This window comes from Triturus cristatus, chromosome 7 (assembly GCF_964204655.1).
Source record: "Triturus cristatus chromosome 7, aTriCri1.1, whole genome shotgun sequence".
Classification (NCBI taxonomy): Eukaryota; Metazoa; Chordata; class Amphibia; order Caudata; family Salamandridae; genus Triturus; species Triturus cristatus.
The window spans coordinates 485,124,738-485,147,085 of record NC_140590.1 but is presented as its reverse complement, the minus strand read 5'-3'; the positions used below and the strand labels follow the sequence as shown (position 1 = coordinate 485,147,085).

General features: G+C 44.3%; 1 protein-coding gene across 1 annotated transcript in view; it reads right to left on the bottom strand.

Moving 5' to 3' along the window:
- STX8 (syntaxin 8) overlaps nt 1-22,348 on the bottom strand; it is a 975,973-nt gene that overhangs the window by 625,579 nt on the left and 328,046 nt on the right. The window contains exon 5 of the mRNA XM_085616822.1: nt 11,303-11,427. Within this exon, the coding sequence (XP_085472948.1) occupies nt 11,303-11,427 (125 nt within the window). The remainder of the gene's footprint in view (nt 1-11,302; nt 11,428-22,348) is intronic.

Sequence of the window (22,348 nt, the reverse complement as noted above, 5' to 3'; positions counted from 1 at the left end):
CTGGGAGTCCCGAATGGATTAGATCGCTGTTCGCTGCGCGCTCGCACGGAGCCTATGGGCCAGTAAATGCCCCCTCTTTATCCCCGCTAAGGTAACATTTATGGCGCAGATGCAAAAGCGCATACTCGGCCCTATCGAGGTCCAGGTGTTTCAGCATGCGCCGTTTCGTTTCAAGCTCTCTCCACACCCTAGGCGCTCGGGTTCGCTTATGGATGGATTCCAGGGCTCCTACCTCCCGCTCCAGCTCCACACGCTTATCCTTACGAAGACGCGTGAACGCAGCTGCCAGCGCTATGAACTCACCCCGAACCACCAGCTTGAGGGCCTCCCAAACCGCCGCTAAAGACGTACTCTCTTGGTCATTAGCTGCCAGGTAAGCAACGATCGTGTCCCGTATACGAGTAACCACGGAGTCCGAGCTGAGCAGTGAATCGCGCAAGCGCCATCCGGAAGAAGGGGCAAGCGACCAAAGCAGCAGGGCCCACGAGGCCGAAGAATCAGGGGCAGCGCACTAACACCACCAAGGCCCGCCCCCAGAACACAGGGGGGGCAACGAGCCCCCTCACCGACCGCTCTTGAACTGTCCGAGTGCCTCCTCCACACAATTAGCCAGTACCCCACACCCGCAGGGCAGAGCGCAGCACCCCGGCAATAGCAGTGGAAGGCCCCCACCCTTCAGGTCCCAGAGGGCCTCACCACTGGCCCTCCACAGAAGAGTACCGGTAAGGAAGCACCGCCCGCCGGTCTGCAGGCCGATAAGCGGGCCTAGGAGCTAAAGCCAGCGGCCTCCCGAGCCCTCACCCAGCCATCAGTCCAACCAATACTCAGGCAGAGGCAGGGGTGACCATCCAGCCACAACTCAACTGCTCGCAATGTCACACACAGCACATGTGAAGCACAGAGCACCGCATCCAGTGGTAGGCCACAGGGTCCCCCAGCTAGGCCTCACACACGCCCCAGCAGCACAAATCTCACCGTCCACCAATGTGCGGACCGAGCGGTACCCCCACAGCGACTAGCACTCACCGGGAACTCTCCTAACGTAGCGGCCAAAAAAGACGCGAAGCCCCGCCGCGGAATCTCCGGTCCGTGTGCAGTGCAGTCAGGCCCTCCAGTAGCTCAGCTCGCTGCTCGACAGCAGGCCCGCCGCTCGCTCCGCGCCGCCTCCAGGGATCCCAAGGGTCGCGCCCCAGGCAATGCCACCGCCGTCCTCAGAGCGCTCCAGGGCACCCCCTCCACCTCCGTCCCAGTGGCGGCACGAACATAGATCAGCGGGGCCGCCGAGACGCAGCAAGGCCGGGACCGGAGGGCCTCGCTAAATCCACAGATCAGTGCCTCACCTCAAGGGAGCGGACCCCGGATGGCACCAGGGTCCGCTGGTTGCACCGCCCCTGGCCGCAGGCCCATAGTGTTGGAAGACGCCGAGCCAGTCCCTCCGGGCTGCAAATGGCGGCTAGTGGCAGTTCGGAAGCAGGCCGCTCCACTTCACCGCCGGCGCTCCAGCCCTCACCAGGGGCGAGTCCAACCATCGTCGATCGTCTCTGATGCACCAGCCTCCTCTCCATGCCGCCGGTCGCGGCCACCGATTTCCAGCAGAGGGGCTGCCGGGCCGAAGCAAGGCCGGGGCCGGGCAGACCCACAAGGCACACGGGGTATCGCCGCTCCACAAACGAAGGATCGCCGGAGGCAGCAGGTAAGTGGCCCACAAATAGGAGTAGTAAAGCAGGCACGGATGGGCATCAGGGGGCCAGATACTCAATGCGATGCTCGGGCGGCGCCGGAGAGACAGAGAAACACGTCTCACTCGGCCGCCATCTTAGCCACGCCCCCGCGTTTAGCCTTTAGATAGCATATTTGAATGCATTTTACTATCCAGCTCGCGATCCTAGCTTTGAAGATGGGATTACCTTTATGAGGTGGGGAGAAGGCTACAAACAGTTGTTTTGTCTTTCTAAAGGGCTTAGTCCTGTCAATGTAATAAAGTTGGGCTCTTTTGACGTCTAGTGTGTGAAGAGCTCTCTCTGCAGACAGAGTCTGGGTTTTGGAAAAACACCGGTAACTCAATTGATTGGTTAAGATGAAAAGCGGGGTACTTTGGAAAGGAATTTTGGATTTGCTCTGAGAACCACTTTATTACGATGTAGTTGAAAAAATGGTTCTTCTATGGTTAAAGCCTGGATCTCACGTACCCTTCTGAGAGAGGTAATTGCGACAAGGAAAGCTACTTTCCATGTGAGGAACTGAAGTTCACATTTATGTAGAGGTTCAAATGGGGGACCTATGAGCCTGGTAAGAACAATGTTTAAATTCCACACCGGAGAGGGTGGCAGTCGGGGAGGAATTATTGTTTTAAGGCCCTCCATAAAGGCTTTAATTGCAGGTATTCTAAAAAGTGACAAGTGTTGTTTGTTTTGTAAATAAGCAGCAAGTGCTGCTAGATGTAATTGTATGGATGAATATGCTAGATTACATCTTTGTAAGTGTAGCAAATAGCAAATGATGTCTTGGGTTGAAGCATCCAGCGGATCAATCTTATTGTTATTGCAGTAGATGACAAATCTTTTCCATTTTGCTGCATAGCAAGCTCTAGTAGTAGGGCGTCTGGCTTCTTTAATGATGTTCATACAGTCCGGCGGAAGGTTATGGTAACCGAACTCTAGGACTTCAGGAGCCAGATCGCTAGATCCAGTTGACCTGGATCGGGGTACCTTATCTCTCTATGGTTCTGCGTTAGCAATGTTGGGGAGAGGCGTAGTTTTTGGTGTGGAACTACTGAGAGTTCCAGTAGTGTTGCAAACCACGGTTGCCGTGCCCATGTGAGAGCCACCAGGATCATCTTGAGTGACTGTTGTCTGAGCTTGTGTACGCAAATCTGCCTGACCAGTTCATCCATATCGCATTGCCTTTGGACAACAGGTGTGGAAACCTGGCGGCGAAGGTTGGGCATTTTGCATTTGCGTGTGTGGCAAACAGATCTATGTCTGGTTGACCCCACATTTGGAAAAATGGTTGAAGAACTTGGGGATGAAGTTCCCATTCGTGTATCTGCTGTGTCTGTCGACTTAGCAGATACGCAATTTGATTGTGAACTCCTGGAAGATGTTCTGCCAGAAGGTATATGTTTTGTGGTTTGTGTGAGCTGGGACAGCAGCAAAGAATGTGTCCCTCCTTGTTTCTGTATGTAATACATGGCTGTCATGTTGTCTGTCCAGACTAGGACAGTCTTGTGCTGTAGATGTACTTGGAATGATTTTAGTGCTAGAAATATTGCCAGTAATTCTAGGTGATTGATGTGGAACACTTTCTGGTGCGTGGTCCATTTGCCTTGAATCGTGTGGTTTAGGAGATGGGCTCCCCAGCCCGTGAGTGATGCGTCCGCTGTTAGCACTATCTTGGAACCGGCTCGAGGAACGGCCACCCTTTGGAAAGGTTTCGTGTATTCCACCACTGCAGAGAGCGATGTGTGCAGCTGTCCACCAACACCAGATCTGTAACTTGACCTCGAGCCTGGTTCCACTGACGTGCTAGGCATTCCTGTAAGGGGCGCATCTGAAGTCTTGCATGAGGTACGATAAAGATGCAAGAGGCCATCATCCCTATTAGTTGCATGAATACCCTTGCTGGGAGGGAATGCTGTGGTAGAAATCTGCAAATTAGTGTTTGCATACTGGCTATCCTGGCTGGATTGGGATATGCTAGAGCCCTTGAGGTGTCTAATGTGGCCTCTAGATACTGATGTATGTGGGAGGGCTGAAGATTTGACTTGGGGTAGTTTACTGTGAATCCCAAGTCGTGTAGCAGCTGGATGGTTTGATGAGTGTGATGAACACACTGGTTGAATGACTTGGCTTTTATTAGCCAGTTGTCGAGATGTGGAAAGACATGGATTTGTGTCTTCTCAAGTGTGCTGCTACCACTGCAAGGCACTTTGTGAACACTCTGGGTGCGGTGGTCACCCCGAATGGAAGGACTTTGAACTGATAGTGTTGTCTGTCCACTATGAACCTTAGATACTTCCTGTGAGCAGGGTGTATGGGAATGTAGAAGTAGGCATCCTTGAGATCTAGGGTGGCAAGGAAGTCGCTTTGTTGAAGTAGTGGGAGGACCTGTTGGAGAGTGATCATATGAAAATGATCTGATTGGATATAGAGATTGAGGGGTCTGAGGTCGAGTAATGGCCGTAGGGTCACGTCCTTTTTGGGGATTAGGAAATACAGCGAGTAAACCCCTGTTCCTTGATACTGTAAGGGAACTACTTCTACTGCCTGCTTTTGAAGCAGTGAGAGAACCTGTTGTTTTAAGAGCGTGAGGTGTTCCGTGGACATTGGATGCTGTTTGGGTATACCACCGGTGGGTGGGGTTGCAGTAAGTTCCAGGCAGTAACCATACCGGATAATTTGTCTTACCCACTTGTCTGTTGTGATGGAATACCAGACAGGTAGGAACTGTGAGAGTCTCTCTCCTACTGGAGTGGAATGGTCTGGAGGGAAGTTACTGTTTATTAGAGGGGGAGGCGCGAGTGTGGTTGTTACTGCGGCTTCTCCCTTTGTTGTTATTTCCCCTATATCCGCAGGCTGAAGTGTTTTTCCGGTTTTCCCGATTTGACCCTCCAGGTGGTGGCCGGTCCCGACTGAGATCTCCTTTGGCGCAAGTTTGGCAGTGACCATTAGGTCGACCAAGAGATTGGCAGTTGGAGGTTGGAGACTTTTGTTTGGTAAGGTCGCTGAAGCGACACTCTTGATTTTGGATTTGCTTGGTCTTACTTCTTTCTGTAGGTAGTGGATCCCTAGCTTTTCTCACATTGTTAAACTCTTGTTGGTCCTTTTGACTAAAGACACTCCGATGCCCCTCCCATGGACTACTGAATGCCAGCATGCTTTCCAATAGTTGCATCAAGCTCTTTGTTCTGCACCAGTATTAGGAACTCCGGACTACACTAAGGCTTTCACACTCTATGTACACGATAGGGACAGTTGTGCTCTCTCAGTTTTAACACAGACACACGGTGATAAACAGCTTCCTTGTGCATATTTCTCAGCTGTCCTTAATCCAGTCGCCCGTGCGCTGCCTGGGTGTTGTCGAGCAGTGACGGCGACAGCTGTATCCATACGTCAAAGTGAGGGAATTGTCTTGTCACACAGATTGCTTGTGCTAGTACCCCATTCAGTTGATGCTCTTTTAAGTCAAACGAAAACACATTTGACTAGTGCCCGCTTGACAGGATATGAATTGACACTTTTGGCTCATCCTATCACACTGAAAAGATGCTCGACTCTGAATCCTGCTACATTATTGCCATTTTCAGTCACTCAGACTCAGTCACAAGAGTTACATGATTGTATATCCCTTACTGAAGAACAAACAAAGGGTTGTGTTGACCTATAAGATACGCCCCTTTCTAGTGTTGATGGGGAACTCTGGGTTGATGAGTCCTGCTTGAAGTTGCCTGATGGCACGACACCCGCTGCCTATGCAATCACAACACTTCAGACAGTAGTTGGGACAGCTCGCATTCCACAGAAGTCAGCTCAAGCAGCTGAGTTGATAGCACTGACAAGAGCATGTGAGCTTAGTACAGATCTACTTGTTAACATCTACACCGATAGCCGATATGCTTTTGGAGTGGCTCATGATTTTGGGCAACTCTGGAAGGAAAGAGGGTTTCTTACTTCATATGGGACGCAAATAGTGCATGGAGAATTAGTACACAATCTCCTTACTACCTTGACATTTCCTAAGAAAGTGGCAATTGTTAAGTGTAGCGCACACAAGAAAGTGACTGATAAAATAGGAAAAGGCAATGCCTTTGCGGACCACACAGCTCGTGAGACTGCAATGCAGCGAAGTACTACAACCATGTATGTAGTTAAGTCACAGGCTGAGCGTTGGCATGATCCTTTGCAAGAGGTACTGGATATGCAGCGATCTGCTTCTGTTGAGGAATTAGACCAATGGTCTAAGGAGGGAACATTGGATGATGAGGGCTGTTGGAAGAATAAAGAAATGACAAAATGGAAGTTACCCACAGCCTATTTACATCCTATGATTCACATGGCACATGGGCCGGCACATGTTGGAGCGTCCTCAATGGCAAAGCAACTTATGCAAGTTTGGGATCATCCAGATATTTCCGGCACAGATAAAAAAAATAGTCCAGTCTTGTCTTTGATTTGTCTCCAATATAATCCTGGAAAGGGAACACGAACTCCAGCAGGAGGGTTTGCCATACCTACTGCACCTTTTGAGGTCCTGCAAATGGATTACATACAGTTCGAGCGCTGTAACAACCTGAAGTATGTCTTGGTAGTGGTTTGCGCCTTCAGTAAACGGATAGAGGCATACGCTATGAAAGATAATACAGCTCTTACTACAGCAAAGGTGCTCCTAAAGGAGTTTTTCCCCAGATTCGGCATTTGTCGAGTTTTGTGGAGTGACATCGGACCTCATTTCATTGGGCAACTTGTTGATTACATCATGAAAGGGTTAGGAAATAAACAGAAGTTCCATGCTGCTTTTCACCCACAATCAGCAGGGGCTAGTGGAACGCTACAACTCTACCCTCAATCTACAATTGGCCAAAATACAAGCTTCCACATCTTTGAAATGGTCTGATGCACTTCCCTTGGCATTGCTATCCATTAGATCAGTACCACATACACGATCTGGCCTCACACCGTATTAGGTGGTTTTTGGAAGGCCAATGAATATTTGGGGGATTCCTAAGCCTCGCCCTATACATGATGTACCCTATGTATTGATGAACGACTATTTGTCTCAGTTGACTGACAGTTTATCTTCTATTTATCAACAGGTTCAGGAGACTCTTCCAGACAGGTCGCAGGGTGAGGGCTATAATCTACGGCCTGGGGACTTTGTCCTAACGAAGTCCTTTCAGTGGACCAGCTCCTTGGAGCCTCGTTGGTGTGGCCCTGAGCAGGTGCTCTTGGCTACCAGGACTGCGGTTCGAGTGACCAACCGGAAGAACTTGGTCCACGCAATCCATAGTCGGAAGGTGTTGCAGGACCTAGTGAGCCCAGCTGTGTTGGCAGATCATCGTGACATCCTGGACACAGAGAAAGGACAAGCCACGTCACCTGAAGGACCTGAGGAAGTCTTCCCGGACCACACAATCCCTGGTACATCTTGACATCAGCTGCGACCCCGGAAGAGAGACACTTCGTTGCTGAAAAAGACTGTTTGAGCCACTGTCCTGGGTAGTGAAAGACTGAGTTACAAAGGGGGGTACTCTTTTAGTGGCTACTCGTCTCAACCTCAGCGAAGAAACCAACGTCTGCCCAGGACCTTAGGGCACCATCTGTTCCGTTGTTCAACGGCAAGATGAACATGCCTGCGGAGAAGAAATCAACTGCTGCAAATGTTTGTGATCGAAAGAGTATGTTTATTATTGGATTCACTTTGATTTTTGTCATCATTGCTACAATAACATGTGTTGTAGAGGCTGTAACCAATCAGACAACCATGGCACTTGGAAACATCACAGAAGAACTACAAATTGCGAGAATTGTGGCGCTCCAAAACAGGATGGTTTTGGACGTGATCCTGGCAGACCGTGGTGGAGCATGCCGCATTATTGGGAGCAGCTGCTGTGTGTACATCCCTGACCATGCCCCTTCAGTTTTTTAAGCAATTTCTAAGCTGCACAAGATAGCCACTTTAATCCATCAGGATTCAGGGACATGGAATTTGACTGGATGGCTATGAACTATGTTTACTATATGGGGCTGGAAACTATTTTCAGCTCTATGTATATTTGTTGCAATCCTTTTTATCTGTTGCCAATGTATCAAATGTGGCCCGTTGCTCTGTTCCCTCTGTGCTTCTACCTGTACCTCATGTATACCAGCTAAACAAAATATCAAGAATGTAAATGCCCGACAAGTAACAGACCAAGAAATTAGTGAGTTAATGATGACTGATGTCCATGATAACTTCTATGCTCCTTCCAAATCATAGAGATGTCTTCAGCTAATGCTAAAAGGGCCGTATGTGGAAATCGAAAAATAATTGCTGTTAGCATGAGCTGAAGCCATCTTGTTTGCAGCACCCATTTTGTTAGCCTTGTGATTCTGCCATCTTCACTGTTGCCTGCTTTTCTATTCTATTCTATTGAGTCATCAACCTTAATAAACTCCTTCTGTACTGAGCCAGAGCAATGTATGAGCTCAGAAAGGCCTGTAGCTGCTAGAATGCACCTGTTTGAGAATGTAACTGTCTATCATATCCTACTGATGTAAGCAGTTCTGTTTCCTCTCCCACTTTGCTGACTAAGTGATATTCATCTGCCCATGTTGTCAGTATCTATTCCTGTGTAGGTCTGTACCTTCTATTTGTAACTACATGCTTACTCTGTAAAACTGTGTATAAAAGGCCCATGGTTTCTGTATTCCATGTACTACCTGCTACAGCACCTGAGGGTGTTGTATTGATGTAGTCCCACTCATGAGTGATTAATAAACTTGTTATTTTGAATTCCAGCTTCAGTGCCAATCTCTTCTTTGTTAGTCGAACGACCCGTGGACAAACTTAAAGGTGAACCCTGCACCGGTGTGCCCCTGAAAAGGCACATTTCCACACTGTTGGAAACTTTTTTGGCAGAAGCAAAAACTTGTGTGGAACATACTGGACACAAGTTGTCAACCGTCACCTGCATACAGAGTTACTCCTGAATACAAAAATATATAACAAGTTTAATACCTCAACACACCTATGATGCATTAGGAGCATGTGTTTTGTAAATACTTACACCCATTAGCTGGATACAGGTGGAATAAAATTAGGTATAAAAGCAGTAATATGGTGCTTACCCGCCAGTAATTAAACTATAAAACAAAGTAACACACTCCCTTGATGATGTCATCAGTGATGTCATCAGTTATGTCCTTTGTGATATCATAAAAGATGTCACAGAACATATCATGAATGATGTAATATGTGAGGTCATAAGAAGTGTATGGAGGGGCGCAAGTTCTAGTTAGCTCTGGTAACTAACTGGTGAATGTCTGGTTTTTTTTTAGTTCAAAACATTATGTTGGCACAGACATATTTCATTTTAACTTTTGTTTTTCTTATATATATATATGCATATATATACATATATATCTATATATAGATATATATGTATATATATATATATAAAATCGTTACACAAGTGAGTTTAGTTAAATTTGAGTCCGAGTTTCCACAGGAAAGCCATTTTTTCTTTTGATAAAAACATTGGTGTCGTTCAACGAATCTGCACGAAAGTTTACAATAAAAAATACATCTCCATGGGTGCTTCATCGCAAGTTTTTCTCAGATCAGTCAACTGGAGCACAAGAAAAAGGTGGGAGGAGGTCGTAACAGTGCCATTTCCCATTTTAATTCCCATAGGCTTCTCTGTGATACTGAAAAGACTGCTGAATGGAATTACACCGAATTTGGCTTGAAGGTAGAACTTTATTTAAGGAAGTGCACTGGCTTGGTTTATTGAAAATCTGTTCAGAAGTTTTCAAGAAATTAACGTTTAAAAAGGTACTCGGATTTGGCATTAAGATATTACATTTTACAGATATCTAAACCGTTAGTCCGAAGGCTAAGTGGTTTGTCAATGTCACCATAACCCCGAATAGACAATACAGGACTAAATTATATATGGTACCTGTTATTATTTTTTTTATAATACATGTTTATTTTGGTGCAGTTAGCAACAACGGGCACTCATTAAAATTAGAATTGTAGGCTTTGTTGACCTCTCTTCAATAAATTGTTGCTATACCAATAGGCAATGGTGAGGGTCAATGGATTTATGCACTGCTGTGGCGTTAGCATCTATTGCATTGTTGTGGATTTATTGCATTTGCCACATAATTTGCAGATTTCACCAAAAAATGTATTTCTACCCCAAACGTATAAAAATAATACTGGCTGAAAAGGTGCTACATACTTTGCATGTGTTTTTTTTAAACAACAGATTTTATTGATTTTCCATAGTACCAGATGGGTCAAGCCCAGCAAGCATCGTACATTTGAAAGGCATATTGTAGAAACTCTAGGTACTGAACATTTCCCACCACTGAGGTCTGCAGAACATCAGACCAGAAAAAACACCCCACCCTCATCCCCCCAGGCCGGATTTTGTGAGCCCCTAGATCTCCCATCAAGGACCAACCTTCCAATGGTTGAAACTCAGGTAAGGACTCGAGATGCCATATCAGGGGGATCAGTGCGTGACGGAGCTGCAGGTATCGATGAAACTGTGATTTGTGAAGGTCGAAATCTGCCAGTAGCCTCTGGAAGGACTTAAGCGTGGACCCCTGCAGAATGTCTCCGAGAGTGAATGTCCCAATATCGTCCCACCTACAAAACCCCACTAATGTCGAGATAGGCCAGAGGTGTGATCCCTGCCAGAGGGGAGTATAATTTGCATGTTTGCCACATCATTTAGATATCCTGCTTACATGACACATAATCCTAGTAGCTCTACCAATGTTAAAGCTCTGTACAGTGGTTTGGGGGCTGTCATTGTATTGATGAAATCAGTATTTCAGAGTCAACTGCGAAATATTGTCATATTTTACTGTCCCCTAGAAAATATGGGTTTTTGAACTGCTGCATTGTGTGCAGTGAAAGCATCTAAACAGGATATATCATTCTGTTTTTATATTCCATATGCTATCGTAATTAAGTAAATTGTTGGTCAACTTCCGGATTTCTCAGAAGTTAACTTCGGGAAAGGAGAGAGGATGAAGCAGTGTGTGAGAAACGACGAGTCACAGGCTGCGTGTGAAAAGCCTTGGATTAAGTTTGTTCAAAACTCAGTAGGTCTAGCAGTTGCAGAGTGGGTCCCTTTTCTAAAACTTGTGAACGACATGGTTTTGGTGTGGCAGCAGGTAAATGTAAAGACTGTGTGAAAATCGTGACGCCTCAGACACAGCACTGAAATTAGAAACAAGGGCCAGCCAGTGAAAGTATTCCCACCTAAGACTTTTCGGCCAAAGTGTACCTGTGCTTGATTTAACTCTCTTGGATACGCAGTACAAGAGAATGGCGTTTTCCGATCTCTTGTAATGCTTTAAAGACTCATGTGGCCCAAATATAAATTATATATTATTTGTTCAGCACCTTCAAATAATCACAATCAACAAGACTTACAGGGGCATATTTAATTCAATTAACATGTAGAAATGCACAGAATAGAAATAAAGATGACATCTAAATCGCATACTCATGCTGCCCATTGCGACTGAGTTTGCACCAGTCACCAGACTTTCGCCCAGTTTTCAGACAGAAGATAGATATTTACCTTGTATAATTCTCTGTTGTTGCTGCTTGATCTCTCCAAACCCAAGGTCCCTGGTCTCCTCAGGTTCTTCCATGAGCCAGGGGTTGCTGACGCCCTGGGTCCCACCACCAGCCATTAAACTGGACCTGGAACACAACCAGAAATGATGCGCATTACACAAAGCGAGCCACACTGCCGAGTTTCTGTGACACAGCTCCACAACGTTTAAGAGAGGACCAGTGCACCACGAAATAAAATAAACAAACACCACACCAGCGGTTCCTCAACAAGCGTGCCCCCGGCATCAGGAACTCATTTTCCCACATACTGCATCTACCCCCAAACCTACTCCAACTCAGAAAAGTGCTCATATCCCTATGTACCCTACCAAGAAACAAACACCGCCATTACCCCCTCTTGCTATCATTACCGCAATGTTTGAATGTGCAAAGTCCTCACACTCGCATAACACGATACTTCGAAATGTAACACAAAATGGTACACTAAGCCTGGGCAGAGTTCGAGGAGTTTGCGGAATTCCGCACAGTGACAAAAAACACTCCTTCAAGCTACGCGGAGCTCCCCAAGTGGCGGAGTGGATTACCTCTCGCCGTTCGCACGCCGTTCGCACTGATTTTTAGTGCTTGGTGTTTGTCCCGCACTGTAAAATCAGTGCGAACGGCATCTCGCACTGTGCAAGAGAGCTGCTTCTTTCTGCCACTCTAGAAGAAGTTCTACTCAAGTGGCAGTTTCCTCAATGCAGACGGAAGGTTTCTCAAGGCGAGCAGTAGCGACCACCAGCAACCGCCGCATTGAGAAATTTCGCTGGGAAGTGGTCTAGAGTTGGATTTTTCGCGCTCGCCAACTTATAGTTGGCAAACGCGAGCGAGAAAAAAATTCTGCTCTGCGAAGTTTTTCGGAACTCTGCGAGCTCTGCGGTGCGCGAAAAACTCCAAAAACACCGCAAACAGAGCAGAGTTCACAGCCCAGGCTTATTAATTACTTGAATACTTTTATATCCGTCAAATGGCCACCTTGATTACTCAAAGCAAATCATACTGCAATGTGTTGATTACGTTTGTGCTTGCTTTTGCCATAGTAGCCACATTTAATGACATAAAACCTGAATGTTGAGCACTCGCATTCATTTTAGAGTATGCAGCAGTCTAAAGAATGTTGCCATCTTAACAAAAAAAATGAAATCAACTACCACAACTAGCCCCAATGTGTGACATGCAAACGGTAGGGAGAACAGACGCCTCTCCCAGCCTTATAGTGGATACCTCCATGCGGACAATAAACACACAGTAGGAGTGCACACCTCGCTGCTACTTGAAAATCCTTTTCAGTATCTTTTCAAGCAGCAGTATCATAAAATCAATTTCGTACAGCAGCCCTGAGCAAAATCCATTGATGGGATATCATCACTTTCCTTCTGCTCACTCGATTTACTGAGAAAGAAGCAAAGACTCCATCTCTCCATACAAACAATCGAAATTACACCTAATGTATGTTAAAGTATGTGGTACCTTTTCAGAAACCTGCAAATAATTTCATTATTGGAGTCTAGGTGTAACGTCATTACCGACCTGTAATTAGACAATTGCATTACTACTTTCGTGTAGCAGCTTATTACATCCCGAGGGGACATTACATTGACTGGTAGTAAAACTAACAGTGTCTGAGCATAACACCATGACATCATCATTGCCAATCAAAGGGAAGATCAGGTTTTCAGAACCCTTTCTTCTGAGCTTGCTTTTTAAAAACCACTGGCTAATAAGAAAGTTTCGGATAGCAGTGTATCGCGCAACTGAAGTTTAGAGGAGAAATGTATATGTGTGTTACCGCACACATTTTATATCACAAAGCTCGACTTTGGTTGAACGGCTTACAGCATCTGTTTATGACATAGTATAAGCTTCATTCTGATATGAGATTATATATCGACAATATATATATATATATATATATATATATATATATATATATATATATATATATATATATATATATATTTATATATATTTCGACATATCTCCAACTGGAGTATCTCTTTCATAAGGGGAAGCATAAGGGATCCCTAGGACTTACGCAGACAGCGCAGCAGTGGGTGCTCCGCCAGTATATGGTCAGGGGCACCCTGCACAATGACACTGGCTGCACACCTCATTGTAGGGGACATGGTATGCCGCTGTCTAGGCTCGGGAGATACAAATGGGCAAAGGCAGAACAACTGCATGGCTGATACTTGCTCTCTCTTTTAAAGAGGTACCAACTCTTACAGGAGCTCCTGGGAAGTATGGGTGAGGGGGGTTACTATGTAGCACGGCTCCCGTCTGTACCTAGGACAGTGGTACAAAACAAGTCCATGTACTACTTTAACCGCTTCCCCGCTCATGACGGAACCGCTCCGTCATGAGCCACGGTTGCCGTGTGCTCATGACGGAGCGGTTCCGTCATGCCACGACCGTTGGCGGCCGCTCCGCCCACGCGGCGCTGTTTCCCCGCCTGTGCGGGGGGACAACGCAACTGGGCGGAGTCATGACGGAACCGCTCTGTCATGAGCACAGCTCAACCGTGGCTCATGACGGAGTGGCTCCGTCATGAGCACAGCGCCACTGCGCTGCCCCCCCCGCACCCCAGTCACGCCTGTAATTTACTTCATCCCGAAGATCCATAAAGATATTGAGCAACCTCCGGGAAGACCTATCATTTCGGCTAAGCAAAGTCTATTGGAAAATGTCTCTATCTATATTGACTCGTTTTTACAGGAGCATGTCAAAGCTCTACCATCCTTCATAAAAGACACTACTGACTTTTTAACCAAAGTGTATGATCTCCAATGGTGTAAAGACTATTTATTAGTAACCATAGATGTGTCCAGTCTATACACTAGTATACATCATAAGGATGGTTTACGAGCCCTAAAACATTTTTTGGACAGGCGACCAATCCAGTTTTGTAACCATAACAAAATGTTACTAACTTTGACTGATTTCTGTCTTAATAACAACTACTTCCTCTTCCAGAACCAATTCTACCAGCAAATTCAAGGTGTGGCTATGGGGCTATGGGGGCAAGCTTCTCACCGAGTTATGCTTGCCTCCATATGGGCTGGTGGGAGGAGGTAGTAGTATATAGTAAATATAAGAACATCTTTGATAATCATGTTATTAAGTGGGTCAGATATATTGATGACATTTTCTTAGTCTGGCATGGCAACAGGGAAAGTGCAGAAATATTCATCAATAATCTCAATGAGAATGATATCAACTTACAGCTCACATACAACATTAGCAACTGCTCGGTTTGCTTTCTTGATGTAGAGGTGTTTATCTACAATGACAAATTGGAAACTAAGCTGCACCGCAAACCAACAGCAGGAAACACTATTCTCCATGCTTCCAGCTTCCACCCAAAACACACCCTACATAGCATACCGTTTGGGGAAATGCTAAGATTGCGCAGGATTTGTAGTAGGGATCAGGATCTGAAACAGGCCCAAGAAGAGTGTAAAAATCGCTTTTTAGCAAGGGGGTATCCAATACATACAATCTCATCGGCCATAAACAAAACTAACCAACGCAACAGATTGGAGTTGCTTTTCCCCGTGCCCAGATCCGATCCAGATTTGATCCAGTCTCATACAGTTAAGGAACCATCTAATCCCAGGTTAATCATGACCTTCAACAAACAAAGGGATGTAATCAGTCGAGTGATAAGGAAAAACTGGCATATTGTGCGCACAGATCCCGTAATTGGAGAACATCTCTTAGCCAATCCAGTTATCACTTACAGGAAAGCTCCGTCCTTCAGTGATTACCTTGTCAAAAGTAGCCCAGAAATCTCGACAAACAAAAATTGGCTACTAAATGCGAGAGGGTTCAAGTAATGTCCCTCATGCAAAGCTTGCAAGCTGGGAATGAACAAAATTTCCCTTACAACTCCATTTAGACAGGTTCCATCTACAATCTCGAAATCCTTAACTTGTAAATCAGAGTATGCCATATATGTGTTGGAATGTACTTGTGGCCTAAAATACATTGGTAGCACAAAGCTACAAGTCCACAAGCGCATCCTACAACATACCAGAGCTGTCACTAACTTAGATCCCACATACCCTGTAGCTCGCCATATAAAAGAAGTCCATAACAATTCATTACAGGATCTCAAATATTATGTTGTGGACACAATACCTGTACCTAGGAGAGGGGGCAACAGAGAGGCACAACTGAGAAAATTAGAAACTAAATATATCCTGGAATGTGATAGCAAGTTCCCTAACGGTCTAAATACGACCGAAGATTTATATACTTGGCTTTGATCTTATTAACATGAGTCCTAGCTTGTACATTATAAAAGTTGAATTTAAATGCTTCAACTTAACTACCCAGCTCCTAGCATTTCCATGGTAGTTTTGTACTAACATTCCAGCTTTTATGATTTTATCATATTAGATTACTATATTATTCTATTATATTAATGTATTAATGTTTTTATAGTATTTTAATATATAAATCTCCGTTTCTTGCCTCAACTCCATCAGCTGAACTCCCCTCAAGACAAATTTTTTTTTTATATTTAGACTTTTTACTCTTTTCTTCCCTTCTTTTTTAGGATTGCGCCATTATCCCAAATCACCATTATATCTGATTTTAATGGCCTGTTAAAGCATTTCTAAGCACTTCTGCACTTTATTCGGGGTTTTGCACTTATACTCAGCACCTTATCTTTTAGACCTAATTAAGTTATCAATTTACCACCAACATTGAGCCAAATATATTATTTCCTCTGGTTCTAAGGAAGGGTTTGAATTAACATCTCACAATGTGTTTTTAGATGGTTTTGAATGTTTTTAAAAAGGATATTTAGAACTTTAACACAATGTTTTGATGTATACTCTCCTATTTATTGTACCTGTAAAAAAATTGTTACATTACAGGGTCTTATCTATCAGAAATTCCAACTAACCGACATATATGTGCACTGTTTTTTAATGTTTTTATTGTATTTATACAGGAACTAATTTCTTCTTATCAATATAAGAATTATAATAGTGACCCAGGCTGTCTTACGGCATTTAAGTCGGGATTGTAGCACATCTGAGTTGCATATCAGGCATTCTTTCAGAGTCACTTTGCTTATTTGTATATATTGAGCATTACACAATGGTCCATATTATTCTAAACAATGTCGGTAAAATAACAATGTGTTGGTAATTACAAAAGTGAAAGGCTCTGTTACATACATGGTTTGCAAGCATTAGGCAAAAACAGCGTACAGTCTGTCTTCATGGTCTATTGTTCACTAGCACTGTATAAAAAAAAGAAAAAAAGTCATAAGCATGTCATGTGATCAAGGGCTTACGGGCCCGAAATGCGTCATGGCGGCATTTACTGCGGGAAAATAAATTAATCAAGCACAAAGTTGGTGTCCGTTTCCTACTTCGGAAGGTCTAGCAGTGCGATTCTTCCGGATCAGTTGGATTTCGACGATATATATATATATATATATATATATATATTTATATATATTTCGACATATCTCCAACTGGAGTATCTCTTTCATAAGGGGAAGCATAAGGGATCCCTAGGGCTTACGCAGACAGCGCAGCAGTGGGTGCTCCGCCAGTATATGGTCAGGGGCACCCTGCACAATGACACTGACTGCACACCTCATTGTAGGGGACATGGTATGCCGCTGTCGAGGCTCGGGAGATACAAATGGGCAAAGGCAGAACAACTGCATGGCTGATACTTGCTCTCTCTTTTAAAGAGGTACCAACTCTTACAGGAGCTCCTGGGAAGTGTGGGTGAGGGGGGTTACTATGTAGCACGGCTCCTGTCTGTACCTAGGACAGTGGTACAAAACAAGTCCATGTACTACTTTAACCGCTTCCCCGCTCATGACGGAACCGCTCCGTCATGAGCCACGGTTGCCGTGTGCTCATGACGGAGCGGTTCCGTCATGCCACGACCGTTGGCGGCCGCTCCGCCCACGCGGCGCTGTTTCCCCGCCTGTGCGGGGGGACAACGCAACTGGGCGGAGTCATGACGGAACCGCTCCGTCATGAGCACAGCTCAACCGTGGCTCATGACGGAGTGGCTCCGTCATGAGCACAGCGCCACTGCGCTGCCCCCCCGCACCCCCCAGCGCTGCGGCGGAATTCCCGCCGCAGCGAAAGGGTTAATAATACAGTCCAGTGTTTTGTATGGCTGGTCCCAAGTACCGGTACTTCTCAGCTTTCTCCCATTGAGTACCCAAACTTCTCTTTGGGCAAGGAGAATACTGGTACTCAAGTGGCATGCAGACTCAAGCTCAAACGAGGATTTTAGATGGAGTGTATTTGTGAGCCACTGTGACTGACATATACAGTGCATTCTGGTATTGAGTTGCTCCTGCTGCCTTACATTCTAAGTGGCTGTACAACAGAAACACAGAGATGTGGTCTACCGGCCATATATGCGCACATACTGCACATGTCCGCATTTATCCGCCCCGTGAACTTCCCGTCAACATTGATACTTAAAGTGACAGCACTACGAAATACATATTAATCGAAACAACATTATTATTATTTATTCTGTTTAATGAATTGGGCTGTAAGTGTTGTGGCTGACATATATTCTCTTTAACTACAGAGACCCATGACGAAGGTTAAATGAACCGAAATGCATTGGGTGATGTTATTGGGATGATTTGGAGAACCCGAAATTTGTAAATGTTCATGAATAGGCCTGGATGGGCAATTCTGAATCAATTTAAATGCACAAGATTATCGAATTTCGTACCTTTGACGTGAACGATTAATTGGAGAAATTATGGCAAAAAAATGGTGAAATAAATCGTGAAATACTGTGGTGAATGTGTATTACTTGAATACCTGTGTCCATAAGGCTGTGCAACTCGGCGGTGACCCATACTGCACGGGCCACCAGTCTCATAAGAGTGGAATGCCAGTTAACAGCCTGGAGATACCAGGGACTGCAAGCTATGCTAATTGTTTGGCAGAGATTGAATGGGGAAGGTAATTCTAAAATATACCTCTGTTAAAAAGAGATAGAGAAAAGCGAGTTGAACTGGGCCCTTTCTGGCGTCAGATTGATGGAAGGAAGGGCAGTCGATCCCCAAGCAGGATCTATGTTCTATTACAAGGAACTGCGCGAGAGAGAAGGACCTGCTTTATCTGTGGAGGAACCATCTACACAGTTTTTAGTTATGGGTTGGAGTAATAAAGATGTGTTCCCTTATATCGTGGCCCTGCCAAGCCCCAAGATAAGGAATGCTGTATTAAGATTTGGAGTCTGGCTTAATCCTTGTTACACAGATACGAAGATCAAAGCAGTAATGAGAGATGAACAGGGCTTATGTACATGCGGACTGAAAGTAAAATTTAGCGGGTTTCATGTTTTAATAGATTATTTGTGGTTTTTAGATGATCGGAAACGTTTCTAAAGCCAGTTTTTAGTAGCAATAGAATTATTAATCGGGATCAAGTAATTAGCCTACTAGTAAATATGAATTGCTTATATGTTTTATGTGCAAGAGGGAGATTCTTAATCGCAATAGGGGAATCCTTAAAAGGGATCCCAACTAAAACATAAGAGTTTAGAAGGGTTGTTTGAGTTTTTATCCATGGATTGTGGCAATAGGTATATATGATGATGGGGTATTTTTAATCATTTTATGGGCGGATGTTAGGACATAGTTATGTATACACATGAGTGCACTTTTTTCTGTCATTTGCACATTGCACTTTATCATGTTACTGCTTTGGTTAGTAATAAGTTTTAATCGTTTAAAAGGAAAAAAAATGAAAAAACCTCAATCGACAGAGTAACTGCTTGCAATATGGTTTACCCTGATGGACTTCTATATCAAAGTTATTGTCGACATAACTAGTGTGCTGGGTTGACAATGGAATATTTGTTTGTTTGTGGTTGCCCCACCTTTAAAATCAGTACTTTTCTTCTTTTTGTCTTTTAATATTTCAGTTGTTGACTGAATACAGCCAAGGTATGTTTTAGTTTTTCCATGCACTTTTAAGGTCTTATGTAGACCGAATAAAGTAATTCTTGACTTGACCCATATATGGCAATAAACGTGTAAGTATAGTGAGCAACCCAACAGTTCCTATGAAGAACACAGCAATTAAACCCCTGGGGAAAATTTGCAGAAAATGGTGCAAAATTATGATTATTATCACATGATATTAAAGGAATTTGGTCCAAAACTACACATGTACCAGTGTTATCTTATTTCTCTCATTCCTCCTTCCCATCATCTTTCTTTTTATGCTTCTTTCCTTCCTTATTTTTATTATCTTTCTTTTTTTTGTGTACTTCATTTTTTCTTTACATTTTTTTCCTTCTGCCTATTTTTCTCAAATTCAATCTGTCCTTTTTTCTAGCTTTCTATTCATATGCATATCCCTTTATTACTATCATGCTGCTGTCATTCCTTCGTACCTTCTTTGCATCTTTCCTTTTTGTATTCGTTCCATTCGCTAATTCTTTCTCTTCTTTCCTTCAGTCGCCCATCCTTTTACGTCACATTTTTCTTTATTTCAATATATTTTTCCTCTTTCTGTCTTTCAGTCCTTCCATTTTCTTATTTCTGTGTTCCTTCTTTTTCCTTTCCACCCTTCATTCTCTTTTCTTCCTTTGACAATTTATTCCATTTTCCCCTGTGTTCTTTTGTATCTTCTTTCTTTCATGGTTTCCTTTCCTTCCATCTTTCATTATTTTAATTTTACTTTATTTCCTTGAGCTGTCTCACTCCATTTGCCTCCGACTTATTTTTTCTTTCCAATTGTAATAGTTTTTCTTTCTCTATGAAAACGTTTTAGGCCGTTTATTCTTTTGGTCCTCCTCCCACAGCTATGTTATTGTAGATTATTCTTGCAGAATTTATTAGTTTCTCCATCTGGCCTGCGATGTCCTTCGTGCCAGAGATGAAAGTAAAGAGGGGCCATAAAATTATTTATTCTGCTCCAGTAGCACTACTACTTCACTACCCCAGGTCTCACGACACACACAAAATCCAAATGTAGGTAGGTGTTCGTAGACGAATGTTGCGTGGCCAGGCTGAATCGGGAGGCAGTGAGTTGCGGAACTGCAGACATAAGCGGTAACCCAGCCGCATTTATAAAAAAAGATTATTGAATTGTGCTATAAGTGTCAGTCTGAGTATATGTGCCCATTCCTCCGTCACAAGTCCATGTGTTGTTGCAAAGCTGGAAGATACAAACTTGCAGCTACGCCCTAACACTCAATTTCAACAGGCTTGGGCGCCCCTGCGGTGCACCTAGCTGCCGGCCACTATTTAAGTATATATATTTTTTCATGTTTTGCAGGTAGTAGGTGTGGGGAATCTGGGGCAGGGGAAGCAGCTAGGTTTGAAAGTTGTTAGTCGGTGTGAGACTGTCCAGAGGCATGTTAAAGAGTGAACAGGATTGGTGTGCGCACTCTGTTATTGCTGGCAAGAAGGCTCAGAGAACTTGTGCACTATTAGCCACTGGGTTAGAATCCAGAGAGCAAAGCTTCAGCCTTAAATTTGTTTGATTCTGATCATATCTTTATTATTAAGACTGATTGTAGTAAACTGTATTCCTCATTAGCAACACTGAAAAGCCACCTGACCTTAAGAAATTTTACAATTATTAAAAATGAGTAAATGATTACTGTTTATTTAAATGTGCTTTGATACTAACATATTCTACATAGTGTAGATTGCTGCAACTAAATACCTGAATCTTGAATACCATCAGATAGAGATCTCAAAATGGAGGTACTAAGCTTGTGTTGAATTATCTTAGCAGCCTGATGGAGGGGGCCACAATCCAAGGGCCCTGAGGCGTGGATGTGGGACATTACGGTTCCTCTGTACCAATGTCAGTTGTGTCAGAAAAGGAAACTGACAGAGTGCAAGGTAAGCTAATTTGCATAAAAAATGCAAAAACAACAGCTGATGGACAGAATGCAGAACAATGTCATACATTCACCTCAGTACAGAGATCTGGGCCTAAATCCATCGTTTTTTGCTCACCATGCCATTCCAGTTTGAACCCAGCCATATTCAAATCAGTCTTGACCCTGTGCCTCATGGGAACAGTCTAGCCTGAACTGCCAAGCCAGGTCTTCCCTGGACTGGAACAGAGCATCCTAGGACCGGTTTCGGGGTTTCCCCCCTCTTCAGCCAGGATAGCTTGACTCCAGTGGCGTAGTGAGCACGGGACCCACGTCTGGGCATACCCAAGACTTGTGCAGTGATGCAACGAGGGAGTTTAAAGACAGTTGCCTCTATCAATTCTCTCTATTTGATGAGATTTACAGTACTAATTTTAACAAATGTGATTGTTGGCAAGTACACGATAGCACATAAGTCACCTATCTATTTGGGCTTTATGAATCTCACCTCAGTGTTTGATTTCGTCAACTGGTCACGCCTGTGGTCGGTCCTTTTAAATTACGGGCTGGACGAGGCCTTAGTCTATTTGTTGGCATACTTGCACAGGGACCTGAAGGCACGGGTAAGGATCAGTAATGATGGGGAGGTCTCAGGGGGCATCATTAGTGGTAGAGGGATCAGACAGGGAGGTGTACTGGCCCCTCTCCTATTCATTCTTTATATAAATAAATTACATAATGTCCTGTCAGAACTCACTAACGATGTACCAAGAATTAATGATAATGTACTTCCCGCCCTTTTATATGTGGACGATGCGGTCCTTATGGGCCGCACCCCGAACGAACTACGCACTTTAGTTGGAGGCTTTGTATCGTTTATGGCAGACATAGACCTCTATACTAATTTTAAGAAATCCTTCATAATGACTTGCGGCCCAAGAAAACACTGCATCAACTCAATAACCTCAGGTCCTGAACGCTTACTACGCACCCGCACATTCCCCTATTTGGGTCTAGTATTCTCTGACACTGGATCCTGGGCAGCTCACGCTGCCCATAGTAGAAGTAAGTTTTTAAAAGCAACTAACTCGATTCCGAGTCTCCCTCAACCAAAACAGGCAGACGTAGTTTTACCCTTAATGAAGATTTACAAATC